The sequence below is a fragment of the Geotrypetes seraphini genome, chromosome 1 (assembly GCF_902459505.1).
Source record: "Geotrypetes seraphini chromosome 1, aGeoSer1.1, whole genome shotgun sequence".
Taxonomy (NCBI): domain Eukaryota; kingdom Metazoa; phylum Chordata; class Amphibia; order Gymnophiona; family Dermophiidae; genus Geotrypetes; species Geotrypetes seraphini.
Genome location: NC_047084.1, coordinates 461,018,187 through 461,036,000, shown reverse-complemented (window position 1 = coordinate 461,036,000; position 17,814 = coordinate 461,018,187). Strand labels below are relative to the sequence as shown.

At 41.9% G+C, this 17,814-nt stretch overlaps 1 protein-coding gene across 4 annotated transcripts in view; it reads left to right on the top strand.

Annotated features, from left to right (window-relative positions):
* Positions 1–4,203, top strand: part of OTUD5 (OTU deubiquitinase 5) — a 186,104-nt gene extending 181,901 nt beyond the window's left edge. For all 4 annotated transcript variants that reach the window (XM_033922901.1, XM_033922908.1, XM_033922916.1 and 1 more), the window contains one exon: positions 3,341–4,203. In XM_033922901.1, coding sequence (XP_033778792.1) covers positions 3,341–3,462 — 122 coding nt within the window. In that variant the 3' untranslated portion in view covers positions 3,463–4,203. The remainder of the gene's footprint in view (positions 1–3,340) is intronic.
* Positions 4,204–17,814: the final 13,611 nt, after the last annotated feature.

Genomic DNA, 17,814 nt, shown 5'->3' with positions numbered 1-17,814 from the left:
TAGTTTATGAGGTATTGTGCCACTAGGCCCTCCATTAGTTTTGGCTAGATTGGTATTGAAATTATGGGTCTATAGTTGGAGAGGAGATCAGTTACACTCTTTGGGTCTTTGGTGTTTGGGATGATGATAATCTTGCTGAGCTCCTGTGGGAATTGGCCCTCTCGGAACAGTGATTGTATCCAGTGCATGAGGTGAGTTCGGAATTTTGGAGAGGAGGTTTTTAGCAGGTATGGGGGGCAGTTGTTAAAGTCACATGTTCTGCATGGCTATATTTTTTTATAGTCAGTTCAGGTCAGACCGTTGTATAGTTGGAAAGTCGGACCATGTTCTATCTGCTGCGACTAACTCTTCTTCTGTGGGTTGTAGTGAGACCTCATCTAGGAGGCTTGAGGTGTTTTCAAAGGTGGTGCTGATGACTGTGATTTTAGTTTTGAAGTAATTTGCCAGTTGGGTAGCTGATGGGGGTAGGTTTCCATAGGTGGCTAGGTAGAGTTTGGTGTCTGTGAGCTCTTACAAGCTGGAGTAGTTTTTTTGTGTCTTGAATTTCTGTGCCTATCTGGTGTAGAACGCTTTCCATTTTTTCTTCAATTTGGCCTTGTATTGTTTGATCAGGTTTCTCCATTTTGTTTTTGTGTGCTCCTGGTTTCTTTTTCTCCAGTCTCTTTCAAGTTCCCTACATTGTCTTTTGAGTAGAAGATGGCCCTGTGTTTTATTAGTGGAGCTGTAAAGGTTTTCAATATTTGTTTTATGCAATCACAGAGGAAGGCAGGTGAAACTTTTTGCAGATCTTCAAAAAGAGTATGGTTTGCTTCCCCAGGATATGTTCCACTATTTTCAGCTTCGTCACTATATACACAGCCTTCCTTGGCAGGATTTAACTGAGGATGTGTTGGTGGCTTTGTATACCCTGGGGGCCCAGACAAAATTACCTCTCCAATTTCATCACCGATGTCTTCGGGACTCTTGCACTGAATTGCACTATTCTAAGTATGCAACAGCCTGGAATGCGGACTTCTCTTCATTTTCAGTATCAGGATTTTAAAGCTTATATTCTTGACTTTCGTTATTTGACGGATAATGTGCTACACAGGGAACTTCATAAATTTGCTTTGCGTTTATACATAGCTTCTAACCAGGCCCGTTATCTTGGTCTCTCCACAACCTGAGCCTGCCCTAAGTGTCATCAAGCAGGGGCTACACTTGGACATATATTTTGGCTGTACCCCCAAATTCAGCATTTCTGCAGGTCCTTACTCTCCTATATCTCAATCTTGGGGACTTGTGAAGTAAAATTGGATGTTCTGATTCTTTCTGACTCTCATTGCAGTCGCCTCTCTTAAAGGTTATCGCTCCTTTCTGAGGAAAGCTGTTTTATTGGGGAAGAAAGTGATTTTGCTACATTGGTTAGATTCCCAGCCTCCCTCCTTGCAACAATGGCGCTTGCAGATGTTGACCTTGCTAAAGCTGGAACAGATACAAATACGACCTCTTGATACAATTAAATGGAGGACTTTTAGGTCAACTTGGAGACTTTTTTGGGATTCTCTTCCCTCACGCATGAAACACAACTTGTTGCATTTGTAACTAGGCTATTGAGTTAGTTTCTGTTCATCTCCGCTCTTGTTATTGGTTAATTTTGACGGTGGGAGGGGTTGGGGTTGAAAAGGGATGTAAATTATATTCCCCATCTTTGTTTGTTTTCATTGCCAATAAAAATGATTCTACCATACAATGTTCTATCACGATAGGGTGGTTCTTCACACTCATCCCAAGTTCCTCCCTAAGGTTGTCTCAGAATTTCATCTCAACCAGTCTGTAGTTCTCCCTGTGTTCTTTCCCAGACCGCATTCCCACCCTGGGAAAGTGGCACACCACACATTGGACTGTAAATGTGCTCTTATTTATTACTTGAATCGCACCAAAACTCACATAACATCCACTCAACTGTTTGTGTTTCGCTCCGAACAAGCTTGGAGCTCCTGTCACCAAGAGAACCATCTCCATAAGTTTGAGCAATGGTGACTTCAGTAACTCATCTATGTACTTCCACTACCATTGAGGGCATCTGTAAAGCAGCCTCCTGGTCCTCAATTCATACCTTCATATCCCATATCCCACTCTGTAATTCGCTGTCTGTACAGTTTCACCTCATTGTAAATCACCTAGAAGTCGCAAGATTGTTGGCGGTATATAAGAATAAAGTTATTATTATTATTATTACTATTGTTGGAAAATCATTCCAGGCATGATAGTTGGTTTGGCAAGGCAATTCTACAAAATTTATTCTCCACTTTGATGCCAACTTCCCTCCAACCCTTTTGGTTTTGCAAGGCTCATGACAGTTGTCATTAACCCTCTTTCAGATGCATGATCCTAGCAGCTAGGTGGTTCCACATGTGAGAATATGCTTGCGCGTCCTTAGATTAAGCATAGTTGCTCACCTGTAGTGGGTGTTATCCAAGGACAGCAGGCAGATATTCTCATAACTCCCCCACCTCCCTAGTTGGCTTCTTAGTTTTGCTACTGAACTAATGGGCCCGCGAACTGATGTTGGGCAGATGGGCACTGACACGCGCGTGGTGCAGGCGGTCTTAAGATTTTTTAAGTGAAAGTACACTTTTAGACTGTCCGTGCCAGGTCCCGTGAATAGCATGTAAGATTATCTACCTGCTATCCTTTGATAACACCTGCTAAAGGTGAGTAACTGCTTTGTGATGTACTAGCAACATACAATTTGATCCTTTTGTGGTGGTTCAGGCTGTATAAATGTAGATTGGTCATTTGCAGCTACCCCATACCAACCCTGAATCTTCAACCTGAACACAAGGAAAATGGCAGTTGGTGGTACTTTTAATTATATTAATATACAATTTCTTTCAAATCAGTGCTGTTAGCTCCTGGACTATACCCTAGCACATAGTTTGTCTCATCACATGGTAATCACATTATAATATGAATGGTCTGTGTGCCAGACACAATCCAGTATCATTACTGAAGGGCATGGTACAAGATGAGAAGCATTGGCAGAATTGTGTGCATGAGGCTCAGTAGGAGAATGGAAGGGGAATTCTGCAGGGTAGGATTGAGGTGCTTTGACAAAACTGTGCTTAGCGAGTTGAGGAAACTGCACATCAAATAGCTTACCTCTATATAGAAGCATCATTTCTTCTGCACTACTATATCACAGTATTTAGATATCTCATTCTACACATCAGTTTAGCATGGCTGGTAAAACTCATGACAGACAGAAAAGAAAGAAAAATCCCAAATAAGAACTTGTACATAAGATGGTCTTTATTTTTGAGCCTTAATAACCATTTTTTTTGTTGGTTTTTTTTAGGTCTAAATGACTGGGATGATGATGAAATCCTGGCTTCTGTGTTAGCTGTATCCCAGCAGGAATATCTAGACACAGTGAAGAAGAGCTTCATGCGCAGAGATCCCTCCCCAGACAAGAGTTGATATCATGTCAATTGCAGAAGGAATGTTCTTGGTCCTGTCACTCGATCTCCTCACATCCCTCCAGTTATCATGGCAATACTTTGATTGCTGGCCCTGTCTCATCCTTCTCTGCACACCACTAAATGATCCGTATCCCATTTCCCTAGCCAGCAGTGGACTGATTTAGGTGCATGTATCAAAAGAAGAAAACAAGCCCCCCTCCAAAATTATGTCATTACTTAAAACTTCTTTGCTGATTCTTGATTAATATATATATATATAAATATATATTAATTATTTGGGGGGCTTTTTTGTGGTGGGGGTGTTTACTTCCCATCATTTTTATTTCTCCATTTTGGAGACAAAATAGCCTTTTGTTTTTTGGTGATTTTCCCCCTCTTTGAAAGAGAATGAATGACTATATAACCCCTGGCAGTATTGTGGATTAAAGAAGAAGGGAGCATGATAAAATTAACTTTTTCTTTGTTTTTGGTATAGACAGGATGTGAAGGGGGAATCTCTCTATTTCTATTTTAAAGAATATGTGATGTGCATTGAGAAAAGGAAAAATGTTTCCTCCCTATATGCCTACCTATTGCCTCCCCCCCCACACCCAAATATAAAACATATGCTTGGCCTGTCTTTTGTTTGGGGGGGGGAGAGGGGGGTTTGGTCATTTGTTTAAAAAATTTCTTACAAAATGGGCATGTCATAGAATTTACTTTTCTCTTTCTTATTAAAAAAAATCTTATAGAAAAATGAGATGGATTGCTTGCCTGCTTTTCTTGAAAATAAATTGGGGTTAGACTTTTATGCTGCTGTTTTATGCTACTAAGCAATGTACCCAGGTTCCAATCCTAGCTTCTGGTTCCTGCTTATTATACTGTAGCACAGATGATTTTTGATTGCAGGCAAGTAATAATAATAATAATAACTTTATTTTTGTATACCGCAATACCACAAACAGTTCAGAGCGGTTTACAGAAGAAGAGACTGTACATATACAGTGATGTTACAGAAAGTATTATCAAGTACATTGGTAACAAATTTCAAAGTATATTGGTGAGCCAAGAGAGGTTAGATATAACCGGAAATATGTCAGAGGTACAGCAGGTAATTTCAGTGGTATTGCAGGGTGGGGAGGGTTCAGAGAAATTTATCAAAGAGATAGGTTTTAATAGATTTCCTGAAGGATTGGTAAGAGGGAGCACTTGAAATGAGGGTGGTTAGACATTTATTCCATTTGCCAGCTTGGAATGACAGTGTTCTATCAAGGAATCTCTTGTAGACACAGCCTTTCAGGGAGGGGAAGGCAAATAGGTAGGCGCTACTTGTGCAGGTGGTGCCTGGAAACACAAAATGGTGCGACAGATAGATCGGGGATGAACCCGTTAAGGTTTTGAAGCAAAGACAGGCGAACTTGAAGATGATCCTTGCCTCCATTGGTAACCAGTGAAGTTTTCTGTAGGACGGACTTACATGTTCCGACCTTTTGAGACCGAAAATGAGGCGGACGGCAGTATTCTGGATGATTCTCCGGCGTTTGATGGTTTTCTTGAAGGATCCTAGATATATGATATTGCAGTAGTCTAAGGTACTTAAGCTTAGAGACTGGACCAGCAATCAGAAGGAGAGGAAGTCGAAGTAGTGTTTGATGGTACGGAGTTTCCAGAGGGAGCAGAAGCATTTTTTAACCTGAGCATTGGTATGGTCTTCAAAAGTCAGGCATCGATCCAGGATGACTCCAAGGATTTTAGTGGTGGCATTGATTTGGGTAGGTTAGCCCGTTTAATTTCAGAGAGGTCTTCATTGGTTTGTGGTTGGGACTTGCGAGGAAAAGTTTATTAAACAATTTTCAAAACATTTCAACCAAGTGCAAAGTCCTTTTAAAAATTGTTGAGGAAAAAATACCTGCAGAGAGAGTACCTGCTTTCTTTTTTTAGAGTTCTTTTTCCTTGAAAAATAGAAATATAGAAACATGATGATAGATTAAGGTCAAATGGCCCATCTGCAGTAACCATTATCTCTTCCTCTCTCTAAGAAATCCCACATGCTTATCCCAGGCTTTATTGAATTCAGACACAGTCTCTGTCTCCACTACCTTTTCCAGGAGACTGTTCCACACATCTGCCACCCTTTCTGTAAAGAGTATTTCCTTAGATTATTCCTGAGCCTATCACCTCTTAACTTCATCCTATGCCTTCTCATTCAAATGAAAAAGACTTGACTCATGCACATTTACATCACATAGGTATTTAAACGTCTCTATCATATCTCCCCCTCTCCTGCCTTCCCTCCAAAGTACACATATTGAGATCTTTAAGTCTTTATGACTTATGACGAAGACCACACACCATTTTAGTAGCCTTCCTCTTATTGAAGGTGCGGCCTCCAGAATTGTACACAATATTCTAAATGAGGTCCCACCAAAGTCTTATACAGGGGTATCAATACCTCCTTTTTCCTACTGACCATACCTCTTCCTATGTACCTTAGCATCCATCTAGTTTTCGCCGTCACCTTTTCAACCTGTTTGGCCACCTTAAGATCATCACATACAATCAAACACAAGTCCTGTTCTTCACCCCGTAAACTGTACCTTTTGCTCTGGTTTTTGCAGCCCAAAAGCATGACCTTGCATTTCTTAGCATTAAAGTTTAGCTGCCAAATTTCAGACCATTCTTCAAGCTTCCCCAGGTCTTTCTTCATGTTATTCACACCATCTGTGGTGTCTAAGCTTGCAGATTTTGGTGGTATCTGCAAAGAGGAAAATCTTACCCAACAGTTCTTCAGCAATATCGTTTATAAAAATGTTAAAAAGAACAGGCCCAAGAACAGAACCTTGAGGTACACCATTGGTAACATCCCTTTCCTCAGAGCGATCTCCATTGACCACTACCCTCTGTTGCCTTCCACTCAATCAGTTCCTGACCCAGCTTGTCACTTTGGGACCTATTCCGAGGGCACTCAGTTTATTTATTAGATGTCTGTGTGAAACACTGTCAAAGGCTTTGTTAAAATCTAAATACACCGCATCTACTGCACTCCCTTTATCCAATTCTCTGGTCACTCAGTCAAAGAAATTGATCAGATTTGTCTGACAATATTTACCTCCATTGAATCGATGTTGCCTCTGATCCTGTACTCCGCTGTTTTTAAAGCGTTTCCATTTATTTGCTTACCACAGAAGTCAGATGGCCTGTAATTTCCTACTTCTTCCTTACTTCCACTTTTGTGGAGAGGGACCACATCTGCCCTTCTCTAGTCCTCTGGTACCACTCCCGACTCTAGAGAAGCATTGAAAAGGTCAGTCAGCAAAGCCACCAGAACTTCCCTAAGTTCCTTCAGCACCCTTGGATGTACACCATCTGGCCCTATTTCTTTGTCTACCTTTAATTTAACTAGCTTCTCATGAATACAAACCCTTTGAAAATTGATCAGGGTCTACCACTCCTCCATCCCTATTCACATTTGTCTTCTGTGGTCCCGCTCCCAGCGCTTCAGCTGTGAACACAGAACAGAAATATTTGTTAAGCAATTCAGCCTTTTCTTTATCAGTTTCTACATTTGAGTGTCACAATGCCACTTTTGCACTTCTTCCTATCACTGATATATCTAAAAAATGTCTTGTCTCTGTTTTACTGTGTCAGCTATTTTTTCTTCCATTTACATCTTTGCTTTCCTGATTACATGACCAGCCTCTCTTAACTTTTCCAGATATTTTTGCCTGTCTTCCTCTTTCTGTGATCTTTTGTAGTTTATGAAAGCTAACCTCTTACACCTTATCTTCTCAGCTATTACTTTTCAGAACCAGAGCAGCCTTCTTTTCCTCTTACTTTTACTTACTTGCTTCACAAAAAGGTTTGTCGCCCTTATAATCGCTCCTGTCAGTTTTGCCCACTGCATTTCCACTCCTTCCAGACGTTCCCATCCATACAATTCCTTGACATAATCTCCCATATGAACAAAGTTTTTTTTTAACGTCTAGAACCTTTGCTTTTGAATGAGCTCTCTATACCCATCTTAATATTAAACCGTACCATGCAGTGATCACTGGATGCCAGATGATCACCCACTATAACATCAGAAACATTTTCCCCGTTTGTAAGCACTTAGTCCAGTATGACCCCATCCCGCATAGGTTCCATTACCGACTTCTGGAACAGTTCTCCTTGTAGAGAACCCAGGATCTCTCCCTACTTCTAGAAGACCCCACAAAAGGGATACCCCAATCAATATCCGGCATGTTAAAATCACCTATTAGTAAAACTTCCGCTTTTTTTATATATTCTGAATGTCTACTATTAAATCTCTGACAACTACTTCCATCTGTGAAGGAGGCCTGTATATCACGCAAATGTAAATATATTCACCATTCACTCTTCCCAAATTGATCCATGGTGCCTCTTCCTTGCCCTGCAGATCCTGCAATTGTGTGGCTTTAATATGATCTTTAACATATAATGCTACTCCCCCTCCTTTTCTTCTTACCCTGTCTTTCCTGAACAGATTATATCCCAGTATAACTACCTCCCAATCATAGTTCTCCGTGAACCACGTCTCCATGATCGCCACTATATCCACAGCTTCTAGATCCAGAATCTTATTTCCCATACTTCGAGCATTAGTATATACTGCTTTCCAGACATTGCCCCTTTTTCCCATCCATGTAGAGTATCTAGTGATTTACTTACCTGAGGGCTTATACTCACTGGGGCTTTGATCACCCTGCCTCATTGCTTCTAATTTAAAGCCCTCTTCAGAAATTTAGCCAACGTGTTGCCAAAGACACTTCTTCCCTTCTTTGATAGATGCACCCTGTTCCTGCTCAGCAGCCCTTGGAAAATCATCCCATGGTCCAGGAAGCTAGAACATGCTCGATGACACTATCCAAGTAGCCATGCATTCTTCTCCAGGATGCAAGCTTCTCTGCCCTAGCCTTTACCCTGGACAGGGAGGATGGACAAGAATACCACCTGTGTACCAGACTGCTTCACCTTCTCTCCCAGAGCCACAAAGTCACTTTTGATATATTTGCAGTGGTACCTGGCAGTATCGTTAGTGTCATCGTGGATGAGCAGCATCGGATAATAGTCAATAGGCTTGATGAGTCTCAGCAAGCTCTCTGTAACATCTTGGATTTTGGCACCAGGCAAACAGCATACCTGTCATGACATCATGTCTGGTCTGCAGGTGGATGCTTCAGTACCTCTCAGAAGAGAATCGCCAACTACCACTACCTTACGCCTCCTAGTGGTCACAGATCCAGTAATTTTGGGGATTTCAAGCTTTGGTCCTTCCTCTCCTTGGGATGCCCTCATCTCCTCCACTTCTAGGGCAGCATACTGGTCCTTCAGTTTAAGGGTGGGGGAGTCATAGTGCCAGTCTTGCAGTGTTCCGTAATCTGAGTCCAGCTTTCTTCTGTCAGCACAGCCTTTTCTTCCCCACTGCTGGAAATCTTTGATGCCTCATGAACTATTTCATCTCAGTCTTAAGCCACCTCTTCTCTCAGTTCCTTTACTTCCTTCATGAGGGATTCAAGCTGAAGGCAGTTTGCACATGCCTGGGTAGCATTTTCTGTCTGCACAGAGGCAGAAGTTGTAACCTGAGCAGCAGCTTTGGTGATACGATGTTTCCCAGCCATACTATGGTGCAGAAGTACTTAGACCTCAAGAATAAAGAAAGGGCAGTAATGCCCTGTTCCTGGTTAGCTGAACAGCCTATAAATCAGAAAGCTCTGCCTTAGAGTTGGTAGGAGGGAATTAAATTAACACCAAACAGAGACTTTGTGTCCTAATCTGATATTATGCCCTGAAATGCAACCTAAAATACTAATCTAGGCCAAGCGTAGGTAATTCCATTCAAGAGCTTCGGGCAGGTCAGGTTTTCAGGATATTCACCATGAATAAATATGAGATGAATTTGCATGCACTGCCTCCATGAGATGCAAATCTATCTCATGCATATTTATTGTGGATATCCTGAAAACCTGACCTGCCTGTAGCTCTCGGCTAAAACACTGTTTTGTATGAAACCCTAACAGAGACTCTAAAGGCTACACTATTGCCTAACTGATTTTGCTGAGCTAAAAAAGAGAACAACAATGAAATAACCTACTGAAACCCAAGTTTACCTTTCCCAAGTTTCAATGCCAGCAAGCAAGATATTCCAATGGATTTTTTCTCCTTAACAGAGCAGATTCTCCCTCAGTACCTCTGCAGGTGTAGAGAAAAGGGTGAGTTTCCAGATCTGGTGAGGGTTTGGGGGTTAGGTGTTTCAGGTTTGTGGAGATTGTCCTTGTTAAGATCAGCTGGAGAAATGTGAAGGGTAATTTAAGAGTAGTATAAGGGTAATTAGAGACTAGAGGTAGGTGGGTGGGCTGTAGGGAGGGTGGGCAGAGGCAGACAGTACTTTACAAGTTGCTGTGAAAAACTATCTTTAATGTTGAGTAAATGTTCTGCATATTTTTGCCTCTTCTGATTAACCTCAGCCTGAGCTCACCTTTTTTTTTTTTTTCCTACAGGTAAAAGCACACATAATAATAATTTTATTTTTATATACCGCTATACCACAAACAATCAAAGCGGTTTACAGAGGAAGAGACTGTAAACAAACAGTGATATAACAGAAATCTTTTCGAGATTAGTGCAGGGGTGCCCACACTTTTTGGGTTTGCGAGCTACTTTTAAAATGACCAAGTCAAAATGATCTATCAACAATAACATTTTAAAAAACACAAAGCACACTGTGCACAGAGAAAATGTTAATTATCATTTATATTCTGGGGGGTTTTCAAAGAGGTCAAGGTAGATGACTTTATGCAATGTCACCTCAGTAACATCTATACAAAAATAGACAAATATACCCCCTCCCTTTTTACTAAACCGCAATAACGGTTTTTAGCGCAGGGAGCTACGCTGAATGCCCTGTGCTGCTCTTGACGCTCATAGGCTCCCTGTGCTAAAAAACGCTATTGCGGTTTAGTAAAAGGGGGCCATAGTGCAAAATATAGACAGCAGATATAAATTCTCAAAGCAGACACATTTGGATCACTAAATTGAAAATAAAATAATTTTTCCTACCTTTGTTGTCTGGTGATTTCATGAGTCTCTGGTTGCACTTTCTTCTGACTGTTCATCCAATATTTCTTCCCTTTTTTCAGCCTCCTGTATGCTTCCTCTCCTCCAGACCTCATTCCCTCTCCCAACTTTTTCTTCCTCTCTCCCTGCCCCCTCTCCTTTCTTTCTCCCTGCCCACCTTTATTTCTGTCTTTCTCTCTCCATGCCCCTTTCTTTCTTCCTGTCCCCCCTTTTTTTCTTTCTTTCTGTTTCCCATCTTTCTTTCTCCCTGCCTGTCCCCTTTCTTTTTTGTCTTTCTTTCTCCCTGCCCTCCCCCAAGCCACCGCCGCCACCATCAGGGAACAGGCCCCCAAGCCACCGCCACCGAGTTCTGAGCTCTCCCTGCTTCCCGATGCAGAAGTGCCGGGCCGACCAGTCTTCCCCTCCCCCCCATCAATTCTAACGTTGGAGAGGAAGTTCCAGGCCAGCCAGGCATCAATTGGCTGGCCCCAAATTTCCTCTCTGACGTCAGAATTGACGGGGAGAAGGCTGGTCAGTCCAGCGCTTCTGCGTTCTGTTTACGGCATCGGGAAGCAGGTAGAACGCAAAGGCAATGCAAGTCTATCATGGAGCCCAAGATAGGCACCCCTGCATTAGTGTGTTAAGATACATTAGGGGTGGCAATTTGCAGACAGTATAATATCTCTTGAAAAAAGTGGTCCTCCAAGTTATTCCAGTAGTGGAATATTGTCAAAATGGCAAAAAGAAAATTTGATTTGTCTTAGCTATTTCTAATCTAATCCAAGCTTGTTAATTGCCTGTTCCATTAAGCATCAGGGAATGCTAGAGTGGTAAAATTTCTAGACGTCATAAATGACTGCTTCAAGTTTCAAGTTTAATAAATTTTTGATTAAACGCAAATCATGATTTCTAAGCATTTTACAATTGGTCCAGAAACTGACAGGGGGAAACTACTTTAGATTTATTCCTTGGTGAAATTCAGGCCATTGTATGAGAGGTAATGTGTTGAGTCCACTGGGAAACATTGATCAAAACACAGGTCAACACATCATTTTCATCAGTTAGTTGTGTGGTTTTTGTGGTATTTTTCATGCTGATTTCAAATGTGTGTTTAGTTTTTCACTAGCATATCACATTTTTGTAATGAGACTCATTATATATAATTATAAACGTTAATGGATGATATATCATGTGTTTATAGGATAAACGTATAAGGAGGGTTAACGACAGTTGTCTTTGTATTTTTATTCTATAGAGGGTGATTAATATCAGTCTTTATCATGCCAAGACATTGTACTAATCATCCAGATAATTTGTATTACATCTGTGGTTCATTCACGACAAAAGCACAATGTCGCCCAATTACCGTAGATCTGAAGAAGGTATACAAATTGTACTTTGGCTGTCCACTGGGTAACCAGGATAAGTCTTGGACTCCACACATCATCTATACCAGTTATTCCAATGGACTTCTTGACTGGCTCAATCGATGAAAGGCAGCAATGCCATTTGCAATCCCAATGATATGGAGGGAACTGCGAGACCATATTAAAGATTGCTACTTTTGCTTTGTGAACACAAGTGGATTTTAAGCTAAAACTAAACACAAAATTATATATCCTACTCTGGATTCTTTTATTAGGCCTGTTCTTCATGACTCACTGCCTGTCCCTGTACCTCCATAAGATGGATTTGCTTCTGTGGAACATGATGAAGAATGTGATGATGATGCAGCTAGTCACAATCCATTATCTGATCCTGATTATTTGAATGATGATTCAGAACTAGAGACCTTAACACAAGCTGAGCTCAATGATCTTATTCGTGATCTGAATCTTTCAAAAGAAAAAGCAGAACTTGCATATATACTAATGCAAGAAGCCTAAGAAACAAAATGGGGGAATTAGAAGCCATGGCCAATGCAGAGGACATAGACATCATTGGAGTCTCTGAAACGTGGTGGAATGAAGAAAACAAATGGGATACAGCACTGCCAGGGTACAAGCTCTTATCGCCAGGACAGGTCAGGACAGAAAGGAGGTGGAATAGCCCTATACATAAAAGAAAGCATACAATTGACAAAAATGGACACAGCAGAGACGACCAACAAGCTGGAATCGCTATGGGTTAAAATACCGGGAAGGAAAGGGCCCGAAATAAAGATGGGCCTATACTATCGTCCACCTGGGCAAACCGGAGATATCGATGATGAAGTGAGAATGCAAAAGCAGTAACACGGTTATTATGGGAGACTTCAACTACCCCAGAATAGACTGGAGTCTTGGAAGCTCAAAATGCACTAGGGAGACAGAATTCCTGGAGGCTATACAAGATTGTTTCATGTAGCAGCTTGTTACAGAACCAATGAGAGGAAATGCCACTCTGAATCTAATCCTAAATGGGTTAAGGGGACCTGCAAAGGAAGTAGAGGTAGTGGGACCGTTGGGAAACAGCGATCATAACATGATCAAGTTCAAGGTTGAGGTAGGAATACCGAAAGGACAGAGAACCATAGCGACAACTTCCAAATTCAGGAAAGGAAACTATGAAGCAATGAGGGAAATGGTAAGGAAGAAACTTAGGAACACTTCCAAAAAATGGCAAACAGTAGAACATGCCTGGTCTTTTCTCAAGAACATGGTGAGCGAGGCGCAAAATCTGTATATCCCCAGATTCAGAAAGGGGTGCAAAAAGAGTTGAATAAAAGACCCGGCATGGATAACTAAAATAGTGAAGAAAGCGATAGGCAATAAGAAAAATTCATTCAGGAAATGGAAAAAGGACAAAACTGAGGGGAAATGGAAAGAGCACAGGAAGTATCAAAAAGAATGTCACCGAGTAGTTCGAAAAGCCAAAAGAGAGTATGAAGTGAGGCTAGCCAGGGAAGCATGAAATTTCAAACCGTTCTTTAGATATGTTAAAGGGAAGCAACCGGCTAGGGAGGAGATGGGACCGCTGGATGATGGAGACAGGAAGGGAGTGGTGAAGGAGGAGAAAGAAGTGGCAGAAAGACTTAACATGTTCTTTTCGTCTGTATTTACAAACGAAGACACATCCAACATACCAGAACCTGAGCAATTCTTCAATGGAAATCAAGCAGAAAAATTAACATCCATGGAAGTGAGCCTTGAAGATGTACGCACGCAGATAGAAAAACTAAAAACTGACAAATCCCCGGGTCCGGATGGAATCCATCCAAGGGTTCTGAAGGAATTAAAGGAGGAGATAGCGGAACTACTGCAGCAAATTTGCAATCTATCCCTGAAAACAGGCATGATCCCGGAGGACTGGAAGGTAGCCATCTTTAAAAAGGGATCAAGAGGTGACCCGGGAAACTACAGACTGGTGAGTCTGACCTCGGTTCCGGGGAAAATGGCAGAAGCACTGATAAAACATCGATGAACATTTTGAAAGAAACGAACTTCTGATAACCAGCCAACATGGTTTCTGCAAGGGGAGATCGTGCCTAACGAACTTATTGCACTTCTTCGAAGGAATTAACAAACGGATGGACAAAGGAGACCCCATAGACATCATATATCTAGATTTCCAAAAGGCCTTTGACAAGGTGCCCCATGAACGCCTACTCCGGAAACTAAAGAACCATGAGGTGGAAGGAGACATACATAGATGGATCAGAAACTGGTTGGCTGGTAGGAAACAGAGGGTAGGAGTGAAGGGCCATTACTCAGACTGGAGGAGGGTCACGAGTGGGGTCCCGCAGGGCTTGGTGCTCGGGCCGCTGCTATTTATTATATTCATAAATGATCTAGAAACAGGGACGAAGTGTGAGATAATAAAATTTGTGGACGACACCAAACTATTTAGTGGAGCTCGGACTAAAGAGGCCTGCAAATAATTGCAAAGGGACTTGAACAACCTAGGGGAATGGGCGACGAGATGGCAGATGAAGTTCAACGCTGAGAAATGTAAAGCATTACATGTGGGAAACAGAAACCCAAGGTACAACTATACGATGGGAGAGATGTTATTGAATGAGAGTAGCCAAGAAAGGGACTTGGGGGTAATGGACATGACAATGAAGCCGACAGCACAGTGCGCAGCGGCCGCTAAGAGAGCGAATAGAATGCTAGGTATAATCAAGAAGGGTATTACAACCAGAATGAAATAAGTTATCCTGCCATTGTATCGGGCGATGGTGCGTCTACATCTGGAGTACTGCGTCCAATATTGGTCGCTGTACCTTAAGAAGGATATGGCGATACTCGAGAGGGTTCAGAGGAGAGCGACACGTCTGATAAAAGGTTTGGAAAACCTTTCATACTCTGAGAGATTGGGGAAACTGGGACTCTTTTCCCTGGAGAAGAGGAGACTTAGAGGGGATATGATAGAGACTTACAAGATCATGAAGGGCATAGAGAGAGTAGAGAGGGACAGTTTCTTCAAACTTTCAAAAAATAAAAGAACAAGAGGGCATTCGGAAAAGTTAAAAGGGGACAGATTCAAAACGAATGCTAGAAAGTTCTTCTTTACCCAACGTGAGGTGGGCACCTGGAATGCGCTTCCAGAGGGCATAATAGGGCAGAGTACAGTACTGGGGTTCAAGAAAGGATTGGACAATTTCCTGCTGGAAAAGGGGATAGAGGGATATAGATGGAGGATTACTGCACAGGTCCTGGACCTGCTGGGCCGCCACGTGAGCGGCCTGCTGAGCACGATGGATCTCAGGTCTGACCCAGCAGAGGCATTGCTTATGTTCTTATGTTCTTCAAGGCTTAAGCAAAAGTACTTGCTTGCAAAAGATGCTAATATAACTCATTACAGAAAAAGGAATCGTAACAACATTCTTCACTGTAAATGGCTCATTGTGCTTTTGTCATGACATCAACGGGCTCTTCAACATTTTGTCACAAGTGCATTGTCCAGATGAATGGTGTCTCTTCATTGATTCTTCACAGAGAAGCTTGAAGGCACAACGGAAATTCCAAACCAAGTATACCAATTGCCCATTCTGCTCATCTAAAGGAGTCATATGAGAATATGAAGAATTTACTAGAAGCAATCAGTTATAAAACACACCAATGGAACATCTATGGTAATCTAAAGGTCATTGGCATGCTAATGGAATGCAAGGAGGATTCACTAAATACTGCTATTTCCTGTGCTGTTTCCTGGGATAGCAGATCTACAGCTGAACAATGTCAAGTATGTCTGGCAGCTGAGGGATACCTATAACCTAGGGACAAGCAGTGTGAAATTTATGCCATTGGTGGATCCCCATAAAATATTTCTTCCACCTCTTCATATCAAGCTGGGAGTTGATGAAGAACCTGGTAAAGGCCATGGGTAAAGCAAACTCGCCAGGTTTTCAATATCTTAAGAAATTTCCAAAAATCAGCACTGCAAAACTGAAGGAAGGGATATTTATAGGCCCACAGTTCAAGGCCGTTATGCAGGATGAAGATTTTAAGCAATCACTCTTAGCAGCTGAGCTTGAAGCTTAGGAAGCATTCAAGTGGTTAGTGGAAAACTTTCTGGGCAACCATAAGTATCCTTCATACAAGAAAGGAGTTCAGAATTTCCTTGATTCATATCAGAAACTTGGCTGTCGCGTGTCATTAAAAATACAGTTTTTGCACTCATATCTTGACTTCTTTCCGGAAAATCTTAGTATAGTGAGTGACGAGCAAAGAGACATTTTCACCAGGACATTCAGTTAATGGAGTGTCGGTCGCTACCAAGGTTTCTGGAATGAGAGCATGATGACTACTACTGGATGTTGTGCTGTGACAATCCAGACACAACTCACAAAAAGAAATCATACTCTAAGCATTTTTGAAGAAATATTGGTAGTTAAGTGGCACAATCCAGTAACCTTTCTTTAAGTTGATGCTGCAATTCTTAAAACTATATATGCTAAAACACTGTAAACTAATATTAGTCATAACTTTAAAAGTTTACGTGACCCTGGGGTAGTTGTCTGTTGGTGGTTATGTCTTTGCTTTCCTTTATCTGGCTGTAGGAGGTTTCTCATTCCGGGATGGAACTGCTGGCTGGGACGGTTCCCTCCGGTGGGTTAACACCTTTACTGTATTATTTTTTTCATGTTTTTGATTCTCAGTGGTGATTAAGTTTGTGTCCTGGAATGTTCATGGTATCACATCTCCTGTCAAGCGGCAAAAAATTCTTAGTGCATTAAATCATCAAAAAACTGATATTGCCTTCTTGCAGGAGACCCATCTTTCTACAGCAGAACACATTAAGTTTCGGTGCTGGTGGGTTGGAGAAGTTTTGGAGTCCCCAGCGTTTTACAGGAAATCAGGTGTGGTCATTTTGTGCCGAAAAGGTATGAATCTTATAACACATAAGGTATGGTCCGACCCAAAGGGGCGCTATATACTGGCTAAAGTAACTCTTAATAGGAAGGAGTTGTTATTATGTAACATATATGCTCCTAACATGTGGGTTGGGCCCTTTATGCATTCCCTTACCCGACTGCTCCAGGACCTTCCAGTGGTGTTAGGGGGGATTTTAATCAGCTTTTCGATCCTACCTTAGATAAGTCTCATCCCCTCGCCCATGATATGTATACCACGACTAGGGGCCTTCCCTTCTTTTCTTCTTCTATGTCGCTCATCAACAGAGAATATACTCATACGTCTAGTGCCCATACAACGCAGTCCTGTATTGTTATTGGCTGATTACGGATTCCTTGTTTTCTCAGTGGAGATTGGGGGCTATGATGTATCTGATCATGCTATGATTATTCTTACTTTGGAGTTTCCTGGGGATACCCATAGAGGTTTTCAGTGGCGGTTCCCTCTCTGACCAGGAGTTCCATCAATTTTTGATTTCCAAATGGAAGGATTATGCTTTGCATATTGCCTGTCATAGGGACAACCCGATTCTCTACTGGGAAGCGGCCAAAGCTGTCTTGCGGGGGGAGATCCTCACTTACTCGAGTCGAAAGAAAAAACGGCAGGACCGTTAGGTGCTCCTGTTGGAACGTCAGGTTCAAGATGACTGCCAGCATTATGGGGAACACCCCACAGGAGTAATAGAGCTTTACTATTGGCATCTCAACAGGCACTGAAGGATCTTCTGCATGACCATGCTATAAAATCCTTGGCCTGTTATAAATATCAACTGTATTTACATGGAAATAAGAGTGGCAAGTTGATGGCTAACTTAGTTCGGCGGGCCAAAGGGTTTTCTCCTATTCTTCAACTTCGCACAGCTGAAGGGGAGACTTGTTCACAAGGATGAAGTCTTGGCTGCGGTCTTTCAGCAATACTTTCGGGAGTTGTATGATACTCTGTCAGTTACTCCGCTG